This window comes from Glandiceps talaboti, chromosome 10 (genome assembly GCF_964340395.1).
Source record: "Glandiceps talaboti chromosome 10, keGlaTala1.1, whole genome shotgun sequence".
NCBI classification, from domain to species: domain Eukaryota; kingdom Metazoa; phylum Hemichordata; class Enteropneusta; family Spengelidae; genus Glandiceps; species Glandiceps talaboti.
In genome coordinates this window covers 21,095,880-21,112,677 of record NC_135558.1, presented here as the reverse complement: position 1 = coordinate 21,112,677, position 16,798 = coordinate 21,095,880, and the positions used below count along the sequence as shown (strand labels likewise).

General features: G+C 35.5%; 1 protein-coding gene across 3 annotated transcripts; it reads left to right on the top strand.

The window, feature by feature from the left end:
* The first annotated feature begins 7,836 nt into the window (after positions 1 to 7,836).
* LOC144441401 (uncharacterized) lies at positions 7,837 to 16,426 on the top strand. Of its 3 annotated transcripts, none has more exons than XM_078130969.1 (10): positions 7,837 to 7,968; positions 9,240 to 9,402; positions 10,400 to 10,522; positions 11,048 to 11,161; positions 12,045 to 12,152; positions 13,180 to 13,320; positions 13,673 to 13,780; positions 14,646 to 14,753; positions 15,058 to 15,165; positions 16,088 to 16,426. In XM_078130969.1, the coding sequence occupies exons 1-10, from the start codon at positions 7,870 to 7,872 to the stop codon at positions 16,198 to 16,200; spliced, it is 1,185 nt and encodes a 394-aa protein (XP_077987095.1). In that variant the 5' UTR covers positions 7,837 to 7,869; the 3' UTR covers positions 16,201 to 16,426. The 3 variants fall into 3 exon arrangements, with proteins under 3 accessions (XP_077987095.1, XP_077987094.1, XP_077987096.1); XM_078130968.1 differs by having other exon boundaries at positions 9,240 to 9,405; XM_078130970.1 differs by lacking the exon at positions 10,400 to 10,522 and having other exon boundaries at positions 9,240 to 9,405.
* Positions 16,427 to 16,798: the final 372 nt, after the last annotated feature.

Genomic DNA, 16,798 nt, shown 5'->3' with positions numbered 1-16,798 from the left:
TTTATGTTGTACTCTGTCTTACTTAGTTGCATGAAAAGGGAAAAATAGTTTGCAGTTTGTACATATACAGACTGTGTTTACAAGCGTTTGTCAAATATAGGAGTGTTTCAATGTGCGTTATGGAGTAGAACAAGAAACTAAAAACTGTAGTTGATACACAGAACAAAACATACTGAAAAAATCATCAAAAGTTACAGCTACTGTCCCTTTAATCTGTTCACATAATTCCCATTCATAATAGTGAATTTGTCATTTTGAGATGGGGGAGGGTCAGATTTGAGAAGTTGGGATTGGGGGAGGGTCACATTTTACACCTCAGACATACCCTAAATAATCCGCCACCCCGCCCCCACCCCCACCCGCACCCCGACCCTCCACCCCCTCACCCTCGTAATTACTGAAGGTTCCCTTATAGGTTTTAAAAGGACTTCTTTGTTCCCTTAACTAACATTTCATACCTGGTCATAGACCCTACGTAAGGTATTTGACCTGGATGAATCACATTGTAATTACAGGTAAATAGGCCACCACTCAATGCCACATTTATAAGGCCAATGCATACATGGGATCAGCCAATCGTATAGCTCATTTTATTGTGCTAAAACTATTATATCGTATGTTAGATGGTCTGTCATTTCTAATCTAGTTAACTATTGGCTCGAAGTATGGGTGATTCAGTAAATCACAACGAAAACCTCTGTGTACTACTGTGACAATCAAATTCATCAAGAACGGTTGAACAGTCAAACATAGACTGCCTAACGACGAAGACTTCAACACTCAACGTTATTAACGTAAGCGTCTCACTGGAACTGTACTACAGGTAATTTAATAACATTGTGTACATTGTAAAGTTTCTTCGATTCTTTTAAAATATAATGTTAAATGAATGAATGCAAGGATGAGTTAAACTCCGAGGTAGCAAGGGAATGTAGAGAGGAAATCCAATCACCGCATGTAAACTTTGCATTTCGCAAACATTTTCTTTTTCAATATCACACATTTCAATATTTCAGACAAAAGAAATCACAGGTATTATTAAAATGGAGAAGAAACTGTTGACCCTCTTCCTCGTTCTTGTTCTTGTTCTAACTCTGTTTGTCCATGAAGACGATGCTTATTTGCGCCGCCGCCGCCGCCGCCGCTTGACCTTGGTCAGAGCTGAAAAGGCCGTGATCGTGAACACAGAAGAGATAATGTAAGACATATTTCGCAAAGTAGCGAATACAACATTGGTATACTTCTAGATGAAGACATAACTAATACACAGTCGTGTCCTGTTTAATAAGATCACATTTCCAGGTCCGTACTGGCAGCTAATTTGGAACATCTTTACTGCCAAGATGCATCTTTACTTTGCATGTGGTAGACGTAGAATATCAAGTCAACATTTTAGACAGTGTAAATGTTAACCATATCATTATATTTGAATATTGCAGTGGTAGAACTATGGTCCTAATATGTCACACGAGTTTATTAATCGTGTACATGTCTTGTTACACTTGATATTAGTATCCACCAATGTATTGAGGTGGTAGTCGATATCATGGTGTAGATAAGTTTGTGTTTTATGTCCATAACTCTATAGTAACGCTCTTTTCTGTCGTGTAATTTATTTCAGCGAAGAAAATGAAACTATCATGGGGAAGGAAAGAAAGAAAGACCGAATTGAAAGACACGCTGAAGTAGCCAAAGGGATGTTGGAAGACACTGGAGAATAAAATTGAGCTATATATACGATGCCTATATAGCGTTCATTTGAACATGCCGATAACGGTATACTTGAATTTGCGCCAAGAGCTGATGAGATTATGAATGATTTATCATGTATTTTCATTAATTAATTAATTAATCAATTAGGACGTTGTAATTGAATTGTTTTGAAGGCATTATGATAATTAGAATGTACAAATCTTACTTTCTCTTGATATTACAATTAATGAACTTTATCACTCGTGTGAAAACTTCCATTTCAACTATCCTATCAATTTTAAAAAAAATTCTATCAGGTGTTGTTTGTGAAGTTGATGCACAGACAATTAAGAAAGTTGTCTGTAGTTGATGGAATGATAGGGGTTACCATATCATTTAGGTGTATGACGTCATGATAGGGGTTACATCATTTAGGTGTATGACGTAATTCACTACTAGTTCATGGCCCACATTTCATTCAACTAATGTCAAATGATGGTTAATTATGCTTTGGTTAGTAGAATATTACAGGTACCTATAAATAATTCATGCAAAAAGACTACCCCAACAAACAAACAAACAAACAAACAAACAAACAAACAAACAAACAAACAAAAACAAATAGTGTGATTTTCACCCATCATATTCATGTCAAAATAGTGACAAATTTTCAAAACATTTCGAGAGACATTTATTTAGTTGACGTTTATTTAGTTATTCGTTATTTTTCTTTTTTTTTATCTCGGGAATATTAACATCAAATCTAATTTTTTTATATAGCGTATTCCATATAACTATCACAATGCGTTTTACAAAGCACAGAATAACGAGTCCAAAAACAGAATCAAGCAAAAGTCTAGTAGAAGAAATAGGTCTTAAGACCTGATTTAAATACCTAGAATATAAGGTAGAGCATTCCACATGGTAATGTGACTACAGCACACGTGTGTTACTACTGTGAGCATATTGTGTGTTAACTGAGCTACTATGCCCATTTACAAATTATCTGATATGAGGCGCGAGACTGGATAATTTGTTGGAGAAGTGACATCGAGTCCTCTACGACGCTTTGCCATTTTACCATACCGAAAACTTACTTTTTAAATATTAGACAAATGAAATAAACATTGTTGATTACGTCACATAGTATTATGGGATAATCAGACGTATCATGTTATTATTATTTTCTTTGAACATAATAAATGTTTTTTGTAAAAATCACATTTGATCAATTTCTCATTACTTTTAATTTTACATATCGATCTTCCTTAAAATGTTTCTCATTACATTTTCGTTGCAACTATGCCGGGGTCGGTCGGTCGATTAAAAAATATATAAGTAATCAACAAAAAAATCATCTTCATCTTTCTATGGGTCTCCTTTTCCTCCTCTCTCTCTTCTTTTTTTTCGGGGGGGGGGGATTTCTGATAACAACCCCTTACCCAGCTTCTCTACACAATTGTCATGTTTTCAGAACCACCCCCCCACTTGAATAACTTCTGTCCTGGAAAAATGTCCTGTTCGTGAATTAAGTGTCGTCATTGCCATCATGACTGTAGATAACATTGACAGTCCAGACACTTGCTTATTCTTGGGCACTGTTCCGCCACTTTGATATTTTGATATCGGAGCTGAAAATTTGAATCGGTCCAGTAATGACACAAAAAATAAGGTCACCCTAATAAAAAAAAAAAAAAAACTCTACAGAGACCAGTATTCGGAATGTATATTTTAAGGTCACCTTTATGTATGTGTATCCCCGTTGAATAGATATTTATTATTATATGTTATAGGTTGTATATAGATAGTCTGCTTGAACCTTCCAGCACTGTGTAGGTGTTTTATTTCGGGTAGATGAAACTGCGAGTTTGCTCTCAGCAGTATGGTTTCCTGTCTCAAAATATACAAGACACTGTTATCAGTTGTACATTCACTGTGTCTGTACAGACAGCAAAACTGCAAGCTGCTGAAAAATTACAAGTATCTGGAAAAAACATCAACTGCTTCCGATAGAACGACTTTCATTGACAACTTTCACGTCCGCCATTTTTTCAGCCTCCTACTCGTTATTTCAACGGGAAAAGGAATCAGGTAAAGGTACCTGAATTCCGTGGACGGTTAAGGTTTCTGATTTGGTAATGAATCACTGACAGGTTTACTATTCACGTCAAACAATGGATAAGAATACGTTAGAGTATAGCTAGTCACCTTCACGAAGGGTCCATTCTTCTCTACAATGACAGTATAGTAGTCGTCCTTTAGCAGCCAGAGGGTCACCACACTTTTATGAAAAACCCAATAATGAAAATAGGTCATGTCCACAATAGTAACAAGTGGTAACGTCCACAGTAGTGACCAGGTTTAAATTGAATGCCTTCCGTAAGGGCAAGGTTTTGAGATTCTCGTTCCTACAGACAATTGTTGGAATACAACAGAACATATGTAATAAGTTATTTTTTCTCATTGATTGCTATTTGCCCCTTGCTGTAGCAATTTCCTGGCCAACCAGAACATGTAATGTGAAGCTTTATAGAACGTTGTAGCATAGCACTCATCGTAGAAAGAGTTTTAAAGGCCAAAAAAAGAAAAAAAAGATTGTTTCTGGAATTTTATTCCAATAGAAAGTACACATAATAAAGTAGATGAAAGTTATTACAAGAATTAGAACTAAATTATTCTGATGGGGGGCCATGGGGATAGTTCTAGCACTGGAAAATATTCAAGGTTGATTATTGTAAGATATATTCTGAAATAATGATTGTCTTTCTTTTTCAACTCTGTTTTGTACAAGAATGATTTGTGCCATTAGAATCATCTTAGTTAGCGTCATTGACTTAGATGAGGATACACAATGTAGGATTTCGTCATCGCTACTACGCCCTCTGGCGTTAAGCCAGTAAACACTTAACAGTTTGAAAAACCCGTCCAGCTGACACTGCCAGGCGAAACGTTACTCGTAAGTGGTGGTACCAGACTTGATTACTATCACGTTTTGTAGCCTTGGTGGTGGTACCAGACCTGATGACTACCACTTTTTGTAGCCTTGGTGGTGGCACCAGACCTGATTACTATCACGTTTTGTAGCCTTGGTGGTGGTACCAGACTTGATGACTACCACGTTTTGTAGCCTTGGTGGTGGCACCAGACCTGATGACTACCACGTTTTGTAGCCTTTTTGGTGGTACCAGACTTGATTACTATCACGGTTTGTAGCCTTGGTGGTGGTACCAGACCTGATGACTACCACGTTTTGCAAACCTGATAAACGTGTTTGAGAATGTGGGATTTCGTTTATAACTATTATAACTATAACTTATGGAATTAATTCTTTTTAACGTGAAATGCGTCTTGGAAATAAACTGTTTAAACCTTTGCTGCTTATCGCCCCCAACGGGACACCAGTAATTTCTTTCAAAATACATCGTCCAAATAGAGCTTGTCCTGGACACCAGTAAGTTGATGTCAAATTCGAAATCGGGTGAACAATTATAATAACGACGATTTCATGGGACATTATTCTTGTCATTACTAGTATATCATCATTATCATCACACGTCATTAATTGACATTTACGTTTCAATTGGGAACTTGCAAACCCATTATCTTGAATATCCTGAATGGTGCATCATGGGGAATGTTATGGTAAATATGAATCAATCAGTAATGTAAACAATATCATTACATTGTTTGTAACCACAAATAATCTAGTCATGGTTACCCTGACCATTGTAGGAGGTTCATTTTATCAATAGCGCCAGATTATGTATAACAATAACTACAAATAATTCCATAGTCCTTTGCGTCTGAGCATGCCCAGTCTCGATTGCAAGTTCCCTATTGACGACGCATGTACTGTAAACTGGAGGGGGGGGGGGGCTGAAATATTTGAATTTAATTTTTGTAACTCACAGTAAATTTTAGAATAGATAGGGTAGGTAGATTTTGTTGTTTCGTGTGTGAGTGTCTACTTCAGGTAGTTATGGTTTCCGTTGTTTTCCATATGGTCTCTGTGTTATTGGTTTCTTCTCATCAGATGTACAGCCATTACAGATTGGAAGAACAGTTTTATATTGTCTTTTTAAGTTGATGTCAGTTTTCACATCCACTACTTCTCACGAGATTTCATAATTTTCGCGATTTTATTTTTTTTTCTCGAATACGTCAAAAAAGTTTAGGGTCGACAGTGAAAAACTAGGTGGGGTCGGATAAACGGAACCAAACAATTTTCTTTCAGGTCTAAGAGCTAAGACAGAACAAGCCTTAATATCTCTTCTTCTGATTATTATATCCAGACCTGGTGTACACTGAATTACTTCCTATTTAGGAAAGGAAAACCAGGTTGTTGATTTTTGTTCCTTCACTTATTGTAGACATCGACATCTCTTCTTGATAGGTCCTGAAACTAGTTCTCACAGCAAAAGTATCATGCAAATTAGAAAATGTCATTCATATTCATTTTGCATAATATAAAACACAATATATGTGAAATATCATTCATGCGATTTCAAGGCTTTTAATCATTTGTCAGCTTATACGCAAGTTGGGTCGATTTAAGTATACACGAATTTTGTTCACAAACTTTAATTCTCGGCATAATCTCATAGAATATATGTTCACTAAACTTTAATTCTCGGCATAATCTCATAGAATGTGTTCACTAACCTTTAATTCGTGTGAACCAATTGATATACCGGTGATAATACCTATACTATTGTCTTGGTATCGGGTTCTATGCCTGCAAGGATATATTCAGCATGACGCGTAATAATCGTTAGCCACGCACCGTTTTATGTCGTCACTACGTTTGTACGGTTCATGCTGGTCTATTTATATGTACAGCGAATTTCACAATACCGTGCAGCTTTTCTGTTTGGTACAACCACGCAGAAACCAATAAGAAACTTGACATGCTACACTTTAAGATAGCAAGATTGAATGAGTACAGTCTTGTTATATTTTGTCTAAGTGAAATGAACTACACATGCCACCATACAGACATCAAATGAACACCGCAAAGGACATTTTACATTTCATCGGGTGTTTGATACTAAGAAAAACATTGGCACCCAAATGTCTGCATGGAGTTGCAATACATTTAAATGGTTTATTTCATTTAGACTAAATGTAGCAAAAAATGCAATCATGCTATTGAAATGTGGCATATGCAGTTTTTTGTTGGTTTCTGCGTGGTTGTATCAAACAGAAAAGCTGCACGGTATTGTGAAATTCATTGTATCTAAAGCGTGATTTTGGAACAAGCAGCTAGCTACCTTTCCAAAATAACCACTACAACGGCGAACAGCTGATTTAGCATACTACATCATTTACTCATTGTGATATTGCGAAGAGCAGTTATTTTTTCACATATAGGATGTGGAATATGTTGAACTGTAAACTTGACACTGTGATTATTTGTTCTACATTCATTCTACACGGACGTTTTAATAGTATAATTCATATTCATATGTCGACCGCAATGATTGACACATAACTTTGTTTAAAAATTATGCAAATGAGGTTGAACACACAACAGCACATCTAGTAATTCGTTATTGTTATTGAATGTAAAATTAAGTATATCAGTCTTGGCACGTGAAATTTCTTGCAGGAAAATAACATTCGTGGAGACATAATAGATACAAATATGACCAAATTTTCTGCTATTGTTAATGGTATGAAAACGTCTACTGTCAAAACCGTGTGCAATTGGAACTTCTGGAAATTGAAATCCAAAATTCCCTTATCATAATTGTGATAAATTGCCCACTAATAATATCTAGATTGTTGATAAGATAATTATAGTGATTAACATTATTGTTCTCAATCATCCTATATCCGACACAAGATATGATCAAACACGACAGCGCTCTCATTATGACAATTGTTGAATTCTAAATTCTCACTAATCGGGATCAATCGATGTTTGTCTTTTCGAAGGAGTAATTTTCAAGGAAATTGAGATTTTCATAAACTGTTTATTTTATACTTTGTTTAATAATATGGAAACGTTTATTGTGAAATTATACACATTCTGAAAGTTAGTCGGAACAACTCGAATTTGGAGAACAAAAGACGTTGGTTTGACAGTAAATTACTTGATAACGTTATAAATCAGACGTTTTTGTTCAACGATCTGTTATTCTAGTGGAAGTCTGATCTCCAGTCGGACGCGTTAAAATGTTTCGATTCCTTCTGGCCATAACCCTATGGTACTTCTTGTTTGAAGTGTATGTAGTTGGAAAGGTGAACAATGTACGTACAAGTAAAGATAAACAGGTAAATAATGAACAATTATTGCTTTGTCATTCGCTTGTTATAATCTACTCTGTTATAATACAAGTAGTTTACAGAGAGAGAGAGAGAGAGAGAGAGAGAGAGAGAGAGAGAGAGAGAGAGAGAGAGAGAGAGAGAGAGAGAGAGAGAGAGAGAGAGAGAGAGAGAGAGAGAGAGAGAGAGGGGGGGGTGAGAGGGAGAGAGATATCAGATTTCAGATTTCCATATGGAAGTGTCAAGTGAACAGAAGTATGACGACAAATTGTTTTGCTAAATGTGACTTACAGTTTAGCAGTTAGCACTAGTCAATTTGTGTGATAGAAAATGAGCAAATAAAGCTGGAAAAAGTACGGTTCGGTATGATTACATGGTGAACACTCGGAAACTAAGGCCAACGTACAAGTAAAATACATGGCGGCCAAGACTTAGAAAACGGTATCATTTTCTAAATTTAAAATAAATAAAATGGTTGTTCAACATAATACACGTATTAACATAAACGTAAACTAGGATATGAATATTCTCAAAAAAAGGATACATGAGTGTATAATTTATTCTGAGTAATATCCAACATGTACTCATGACTATCAGCTAATAACGTCTGTAATTAATACCACTGTAGACTTGCTCAAGTCGCCGGGCTTTTTCATTGTTTATTTCAATAAAATATACCTTTTAAAAAATCAAAAAACCATTTGTGTGAAAAGATAAGCTGTGTGTGAATGATCGCGAAACAGTCGGGTGAATCATAGACAGTGGAGGGGCCCTCTACTCTCGATGTCTGGGTGAATGTGTAAGCCCAGCGACTAATGTTAGCCAGGGGAGGACAATCATGTTTAGTCATGATCTCAAGTATGGGGGGACCACTAGTTGTGGAAAAAAAAAAAGTTGATGACACCGTTTTAATTTTTAAAAAAAAACGAAGATCAGCGAGTGAATAATAAACAACCATTTGAAGAGTATGAGACTTAAAACAATCTCAGAAGGAAGTGATGTCAGTCTAACATTTCCGTCTGTAAAACATAGTATGAATTTGTTGTTGTATCGCAACCTAGGGTTCTAATTAGTTATGGGTGGTGTCTAGAGGTAAGGCCATCAAACCTGAAAGGACGAAAACAAATAATAAACCTTGGTCCTGATATAAGAACTAAGTATTATAACATTTTATGTGTTGTATATCAGTTATAGAGAAGTAAATGTGTACAGTAGCAGTACAATGACTGCAATCCAATAAAGTAATAAATGACAAACCAATATATTGGTTTTATTTGCAGGAAAATATCAAAGACTTGACATTAATGGCGAAACGTTACTACCAGAACAGGAAAATTGACGGATATGAAATGGATGGTAACTCTAAACGCGCAGTCGACGCTACCGTGAGAAAGACTGCACGGTCCTTAATTTTGGACAGACTTGGAAAAAATCGTCGGTCAGGTAGTAAGAACTGCATATATCTGTCTTTTAAATGACCACGTTGTCTGTGCTCGTTCTTTTAGGCACATGAATTGTAATGATTACAGAACATGACAACACTTCAAATTTTTAGGCACAATGGTGCACGTCCTTTAAAAGTTGCCTAGTATTTGGCTATCTAGTTTGACAACGTCTTCTACGATCCAATATATCGAGCAAGCCACGTCTATAAGCTTTTACAAATAAGACAACACTATTAATTGTGTTTGATAATTATGACATTCTTTGTGGAACAAACAAGTTCAACTGCATATATACTGTTAATACGAAATTGCCATTACTTTCCCCAATTTTTTAAAATAAGATACTGTCGATGGTATAATGACATCATTCCCCACTATTTTTCTTCGTTCAGCCAAGGAAAATATGACTAACCTAAGCGGCCCTTGTCTAGCGACTCGTAGTGACAACCCTCAGGTCACGAGGAATTCCGGCTGAATGAAGAAACATAATGGGGAATAATATACTTATACCATCGTCACTAATGTATTTTTTAAAAATTGGGGAAATTAATGGCAATTATGAGCGTTCTGACTCATAGTTCGAACACAGTAGAAACAATGACGTAGACACGCGTTGTCGTGACGTAGAACGATCAGAGTACATAGTCCATATTTTTTGTTGAACGTGGCTCGTGCATGAGATAATCCAAGAAACATCCTTGCAGGGAAGAAATGTTTTATAAATAAGTATAGTTTGTTAATATGGCCTAAATAAAATGGTCAGACTATTATAAGATAGGTCATGTGATAAAATATCAGTGGTTGCAGTCGAGTCAAATGAAACGGAGTCAACTCAAGAATTAGGGCAAGTCAAATCAAGTAAAAACAATATAAATTCCCTCGTATTAGCAAACTATAGCTAGTTACGTTCTTGCTCCAATGATCGAATAAGCAAAAGATTTTGTTACGTTTTCATTGACTTCAAACTTCAATTTTGTCCTGCTTTTCTTGACCAGATTGTGGTATCGACAGAGATGACATATTCGCATGCGCAAATGATATGTGTATTTTTGCGGACTGGCAATGTGATGGTATGGATGACTGCGGAGACAATTCTGATGAACGACATTGCCGTAATGGTGAGTTTGCAAAAAAATATGGAATAAATATACTCTGATCGTTCTAATTCTACGTCATGACAATGCGTGTTTACGTCATGACAATGCGTGTTTATGTCACGACAATGCGTGTTTACGTCAGTGCTCCTATTGTGTTTGAAATATGAGTCAAAATGTTCAAAATTGCCATTACTATCCAGGATATTTCTTGGCGCTGGTATAATTATGTTATTCTTCAATATTTTTCTTCACTCTGTTCATATTGGAAAATAGTCGTGACAGAAGGGGTGTACTACTCGCCTAGCGACTCGTAGTGCCAAAGGCCCCTTTAATAGGCCACTTGTATTTTCCTTAGCTGAACGAAGAAAAATATTGTGAAAATAACATCTAACTGTCAAATATCAATGTGTAGTTGTGAAGTCAAATGAAAACACAGGACTAAGTCCTGATGATTATATTTTAGTCCTTGCTCTGGCCTGTGTAATCAAACAAATTTATTTGACATTTTCATTAACTTCAAACGTTTGTTCTGCTTGTCTCCATCAGTTTGTGGATATGGCATGTTTACGTGCGCAAATGACAAATGTGTTTTTGAAGACTGGCAATGTGATGGTATGGATGACTGCGGAGACAATTCTGATGAACAACATTGCGATAATGGTGAGTTTAGAGTGAAACAACATAACAACATATTGCGATAATGGTGAGTTTACAGTGAAACAACATAACAACATTGCAATAATGGTAAGTTTACAGTGAAACAACATTACAACATTGCAATAATGGTAAGTTTACAGTGAAACAACATTACAACATTGCAATAATGGTAAGTTTACAGTGAAACAACATTACAACATTGCGATAATAGTAAGTTTACAGTGAAACAACATAACAACATTGCGATAATAGTAAGTTTACAGTGAAACAACATAACATTGCGATAATAGTAAGTGTACAGTGAAACAAACAATATTGCGATAATAGTAAGTGTACAGTGAAACAAACAATATTGCGATAATGGTAAGTTTACAGTGAAACAACATAACAACATTGCGATAATGGTAAGTTTACAGTGAAACAACATAACAACATTGCGATAATGGTGAGTTTACAGTGAAGCAACATAACAACATTGCGATAATGGTAAATTTACAGTGACACAACATAACAACATTGCGATAATGGTGAGTTTACAGTGAAACAACATAACAATTAATGTTTTACACTCGAATTACAGTTGATTAATTGTGGGTATGACGATTTAAAGATTTAATCGACATAGATGGGGTTGGACGACTTAATGTTATTGCCTAACGTTGTCTTTGCAGAGTTCCTTCTAAGGATCTATGAATCCTTATATTGACTGTTATCAATACTTTATTGTAAGAATATTTAATCTTAATTGTCAAATGAACATGTTCTGACGAACACAATTGTCACTTCATATTCACGAGTTCGATCGTTAAAGTGTGGTATTACATGTTAATTTAGCAAAAATATTGAGGGTCTGTGAGATATACATTGTACGTGTTTGTTTCCCCAGATTGTGAATCCGATCAATTCATGTGTATGAATAGCAGATGTACACCGTTATCCTTTAAGTGCGATGGTGAAGACGATTGTGGTGATAACTCTGATGAGGAAAATTGCAGTGAGTAAAGTTTTACTTCTCTACAGGGAGAGGCTATACCCTCCACAGTGACTGTTTTTTTTACCAAGACAAACGCATTGCTTTGTTGCTACATGAATTAGAGAGAGTGGAGGGATGGAGAGAGAGAGAGAGAGAGAGAGAGAGAGAGAGAGAGAGAGAGAGAGAGAGAGAGAGAGCGAGAGAGAGAGAGAGAAGGGATGGAGAGAGAGAGATTCATTCTTTTTTTCGCCAAGTAGAGTGCTCAATCAGCTTGACGAGCAATACATACATAAAAATGAGAGTAGACGAGTATGTTATTACTTTACGAATTCGTTCGAGTAACATTCAACGAATCTACTCGCCCATGCATACACCTGATGACCCTTTTGGTGAAACGAACCGTACTGTAAATCCATAATGTAATAACGTGCTCGTCTTCTTTCATATATATATATATATATATATATATATATATATATATATATATATATATATATATATATATATATATATATATATATATATATATATATAGTTTTGGTAGTACTGGAACTCTTTCTTGGTTGTAACTCGGAGTTTCACGCATAGTGCGATCATCAGACAAAGAGTTCCAGTACTACCAAAACTATTACGCTCTGCCACTGGGGTATAGAGCACTGTCTTAGCAGATTGATACTCACCGAGTGCTATGAACTTTATTTACTATCACGACATGTCAACGCATATAACTGTCTTACATAGCCGAGCAAGGAAACTGGTTGAAACTGTCGTGGCTTCAGTTTAGAGATTTGAGCGAAAGTAAATTTCAAATTGGACGAAATTACCACAAAATGATAAATATATCGACCTGTGACAATATAACTTTTATTCCAGCTCACAATATATGTCATGACACGTTGTGAATAAATTCATGAGACCTTGACTAAATAAGTATATATGACATGATGCATGCCTTGCCTGTTATCTGTTATGTGACAAATTTTCATAATTATTATAATTACATAGCATGGGAATATAATCAATTGATGTCAAACTTTCATATTTTCAGTAGGTTGTGGTGGTAACTCATTTGCATGTACAAATAGCAATTGTATTCGTGGTGACTGGGAATGTGATGGTGACAATGACTGTGGAGACAATTCTGATGAGGAGCACTGTGATGAAGAACCTTACAGCAGCGATACTCAGAGTGAGTACACAGTAACGCTTACACACCTGAACATACTTTTTAATACTAAGTAAACATTTATGATTTAGGTACGACTTCAGTTCACTGTTTGAAGGCGGAATTTGGACGTCTTAATGTTATTTTATGACTGTCACACTAACTTCAACTCTTCCTGGAAATTTCGGAAGTCATCCTTTGGATTCTGGGAACATTTAAGATGTACATTCAGTAATTTTACGTACTAAAGTTCCATGTGCATTTTTTGGTTAAACAACACTTTCATATATACATGTTGTATTTCTAAAGTGCAACACGTCTGTGGCGGTGCAAGCATATTTAATGTTTCATGTATGTCGTAACATTTGTTTATCAGCCTGTGATTACGATCAGTTCACGTGTATGAATGGGGAATGTATAACATTATTCTTCAAATGTGATGGTGAAGACGATTGTGGTGATAATTCTGATGAGGAAGGTTGTAGTAAGTAAACTAAAGCTTCATCCGTACAATATTTATATTGCGTGGACAACTGAACGTCTCTGTAACTACTGCACACACACACACACACACACACACAAATACATTATTATAGTCTGTCTTGTGGAATGACTGTGCTGGTTTTACTCTAAGAAGCGCTAATTTTGATATTAAATCAAACTTACCCACAACACAATATTTGATAAAAATGACAATTCCTTTTAAAAGTGGCCGGTGAAGTAAGTGTTCGTAATTTGACATTCATATTGTGGTCCCTGGAAGTGCGACTGGTTTGTCATACTAGTAGAATCCATCATTTAGCCAATGTTTATTTCACTGATTGGTGTGTTTCATTTACTACTCAGACATTTCAATTAATAGACATAGTACAATATAAACAAACATAACTATCACGGAAGATATAGTATTTCGTGGAGCTTCTTAAATAAATACGATCAGATTATAAGAATGGTCATTTTTGTTGAAAATAGCAATGCAGTGACAAAAATGATAAATTTAAATTGATGTACCCTATTACAATTTGAATACATTGTTTCCTATACATATATATATATGTATATTTCTATGTCTAATGAGTGTATTCTAAATTACATGGTAAAAATTTCAGCATTAGTATAATCATAACATAACATCATTTCGTATTTTTCATCAATCTCAACTTTGTTACCAGGTTGCAGCGATGACTTGTTCACGTGTATAAATTACGCACTGAATTATTAACTTCATTAATTTGACGAGTTAAACAATACATTCATATTGACATGGTGTATCAGTAAAGTGTAGTACAACTGTGGCAATGCGATCATATGATTCATATCTGTCATAATTCTTTGTTTAACCTTACTAGACTGTGATTTTGATCAATTCACTTGTACAAATGGTACATGTTTACCCATATACTGGGAATGTGATGGTGTAAATGACTGTGGTGATTATTCCGATGAACAAAATTGTGGTAAGTAAAACTATCCACTGTACATTGATTTTATTTTGGGATTTAAACGTTGACGAATACATGTATGTGTTTGTTGCCAGCTAATCAAACATCTGTGTTGATACTACATAGAAATTCATGTGTTTGAAATAAATAAATAGAGACACCAACAATTAACAGAAGTGCACCAAGCCCCTGGCGTAAGTCATGTACTCATTCCGAGAGTTGAAAAACGTACTTTCAAGTTATAAGTAAAATGATGTAATTGACAAATACAGTTGTTGCTATGTATATTTAAGTGACTCGAGTTTCCCACTCTTTCCAGACTGCCAATCGGATCAATTCACTTGTGCTGATGGTAAATGTATAACATTATTCTGGAAATGCGATGGTGCAGATGATTGTGGTGATAATACCGATGAGCAAGATTGTGGTAAGTCAATTCTCCTCCATACATTGTCTACATCTTTGGTTCTACTGTGTTCGAAATACGAGTCTCAGCATTCAAAATTACCATTACTTTCCCCTATTTTTTCTTTGATATTACTGCCACTGGTATAATTGTGTTATTCTCCAATATATTTCTTTATTCAGCCGGAAAATACTGGCGACCTAAGGGTTGTCACTAATCGTCCAGCAATTCATAGTGACAAAGGCCCCTTAGGTCACTCGTATTTTCCTTGGCCGAACGAAAAATATTGGGGACATCTAATTGCACGGACGAGTCAGTGCATGTGTTTGTAGGAAGACCAACATGTCTCTGTTTTGCTGTAAAATAGAAACATATACGTTTTGTAAATATAATATACATAGACAATGCCAATATATGCCAAAGTGACCTTTAAATGATTGTGTTGTCGTTCACTCTTTAAGTTTATATTGATTCTAGGCATGTGACAATACCAAATAGACTTTGAGTCAATTCTTTCCAAAAAGGATAAGGGAATTCCTTATCGTTTCACAGTCTTTCGATTTTACAAACATGTCGCACTGATTCATTGGGGAGATCACGTGACCAATATTTATTTCACTGATTGATATTGGTTCTTTTTTTATTCCTAGTGTGTTTATGATAGTGTGTTATACACATAACAATCCAAGGAAGCTGATGTCTTGGGAAGAATTAACAGCCTGAGCTAGTATAATTTGGAATCATTATGGTCGGAAAATAACATGCTCAGATGAAAAGACAGGGCCTTGTGATGAAAATATCAAGTAAAAAACACGAAAAAATAAAAGATTTCGTTTACCCGTTTGCTTCCTATGTATTTGAAAAATGAAGTTCCTCAAACAATATAATTACGCATGCGCAGTTTCCTTGATAACAAACTTTTTTTTGTATTTTGTTATACCAGGTTGTGGAGATGGCTTGTTTGTATGTGAAAACGAAAATTGTATTCCTGATAACTGGGTCTGTGATGATGATAACGACTGCGGAGACAATTCTGATGAAGAAAACTGTGTCTAGAAAAACTAGACGATGCAGCAACAAAAATGATGTATTCCAAGTAGAGCAACAATAGTTTCAATTTAAAGTCAAACTTCTTTTTAGATTTGTTTCCCTCACATCTGTTGCTAATGACAGGACATATAACCTATAATATAATTAATTAATAGAGGAGAATATATATATATGTACACCATTATTTTACATTTACTTTACCGTATCCATTAACAAACTGCATCATCTCAACTAATGGAAAGTACATTACCTTATTAAAGTTACTCAGTCTCATTGCAGACAGAATTTAAAGGGTTTGTTATGTGTGGTATGCCTGAGGAACTGGTTATATTCTTTTGGAATAGGCGTGTGTAGTTGGAAATAACTAGTAATATAAAAAAACTGGACATATGGAAGAGAGAGAGAGAGAGAGAGAGAGAGAGAGAGAGAGAGAGAGAGAGAGTGAGAGAGTGAGAGAGAGAGAGAGAGAGAGAGAGAGAGAGAGAGAGAGAGAGAGAGAGAGAGAGAGAGAGAGAGAGAGAGAGAGAGAGAGGGAGAGTTTGTCCATTTTTAAGTCTTCACAATAACCCAAGGTCAGTCATGAATCACTCAATATCAAATTTTG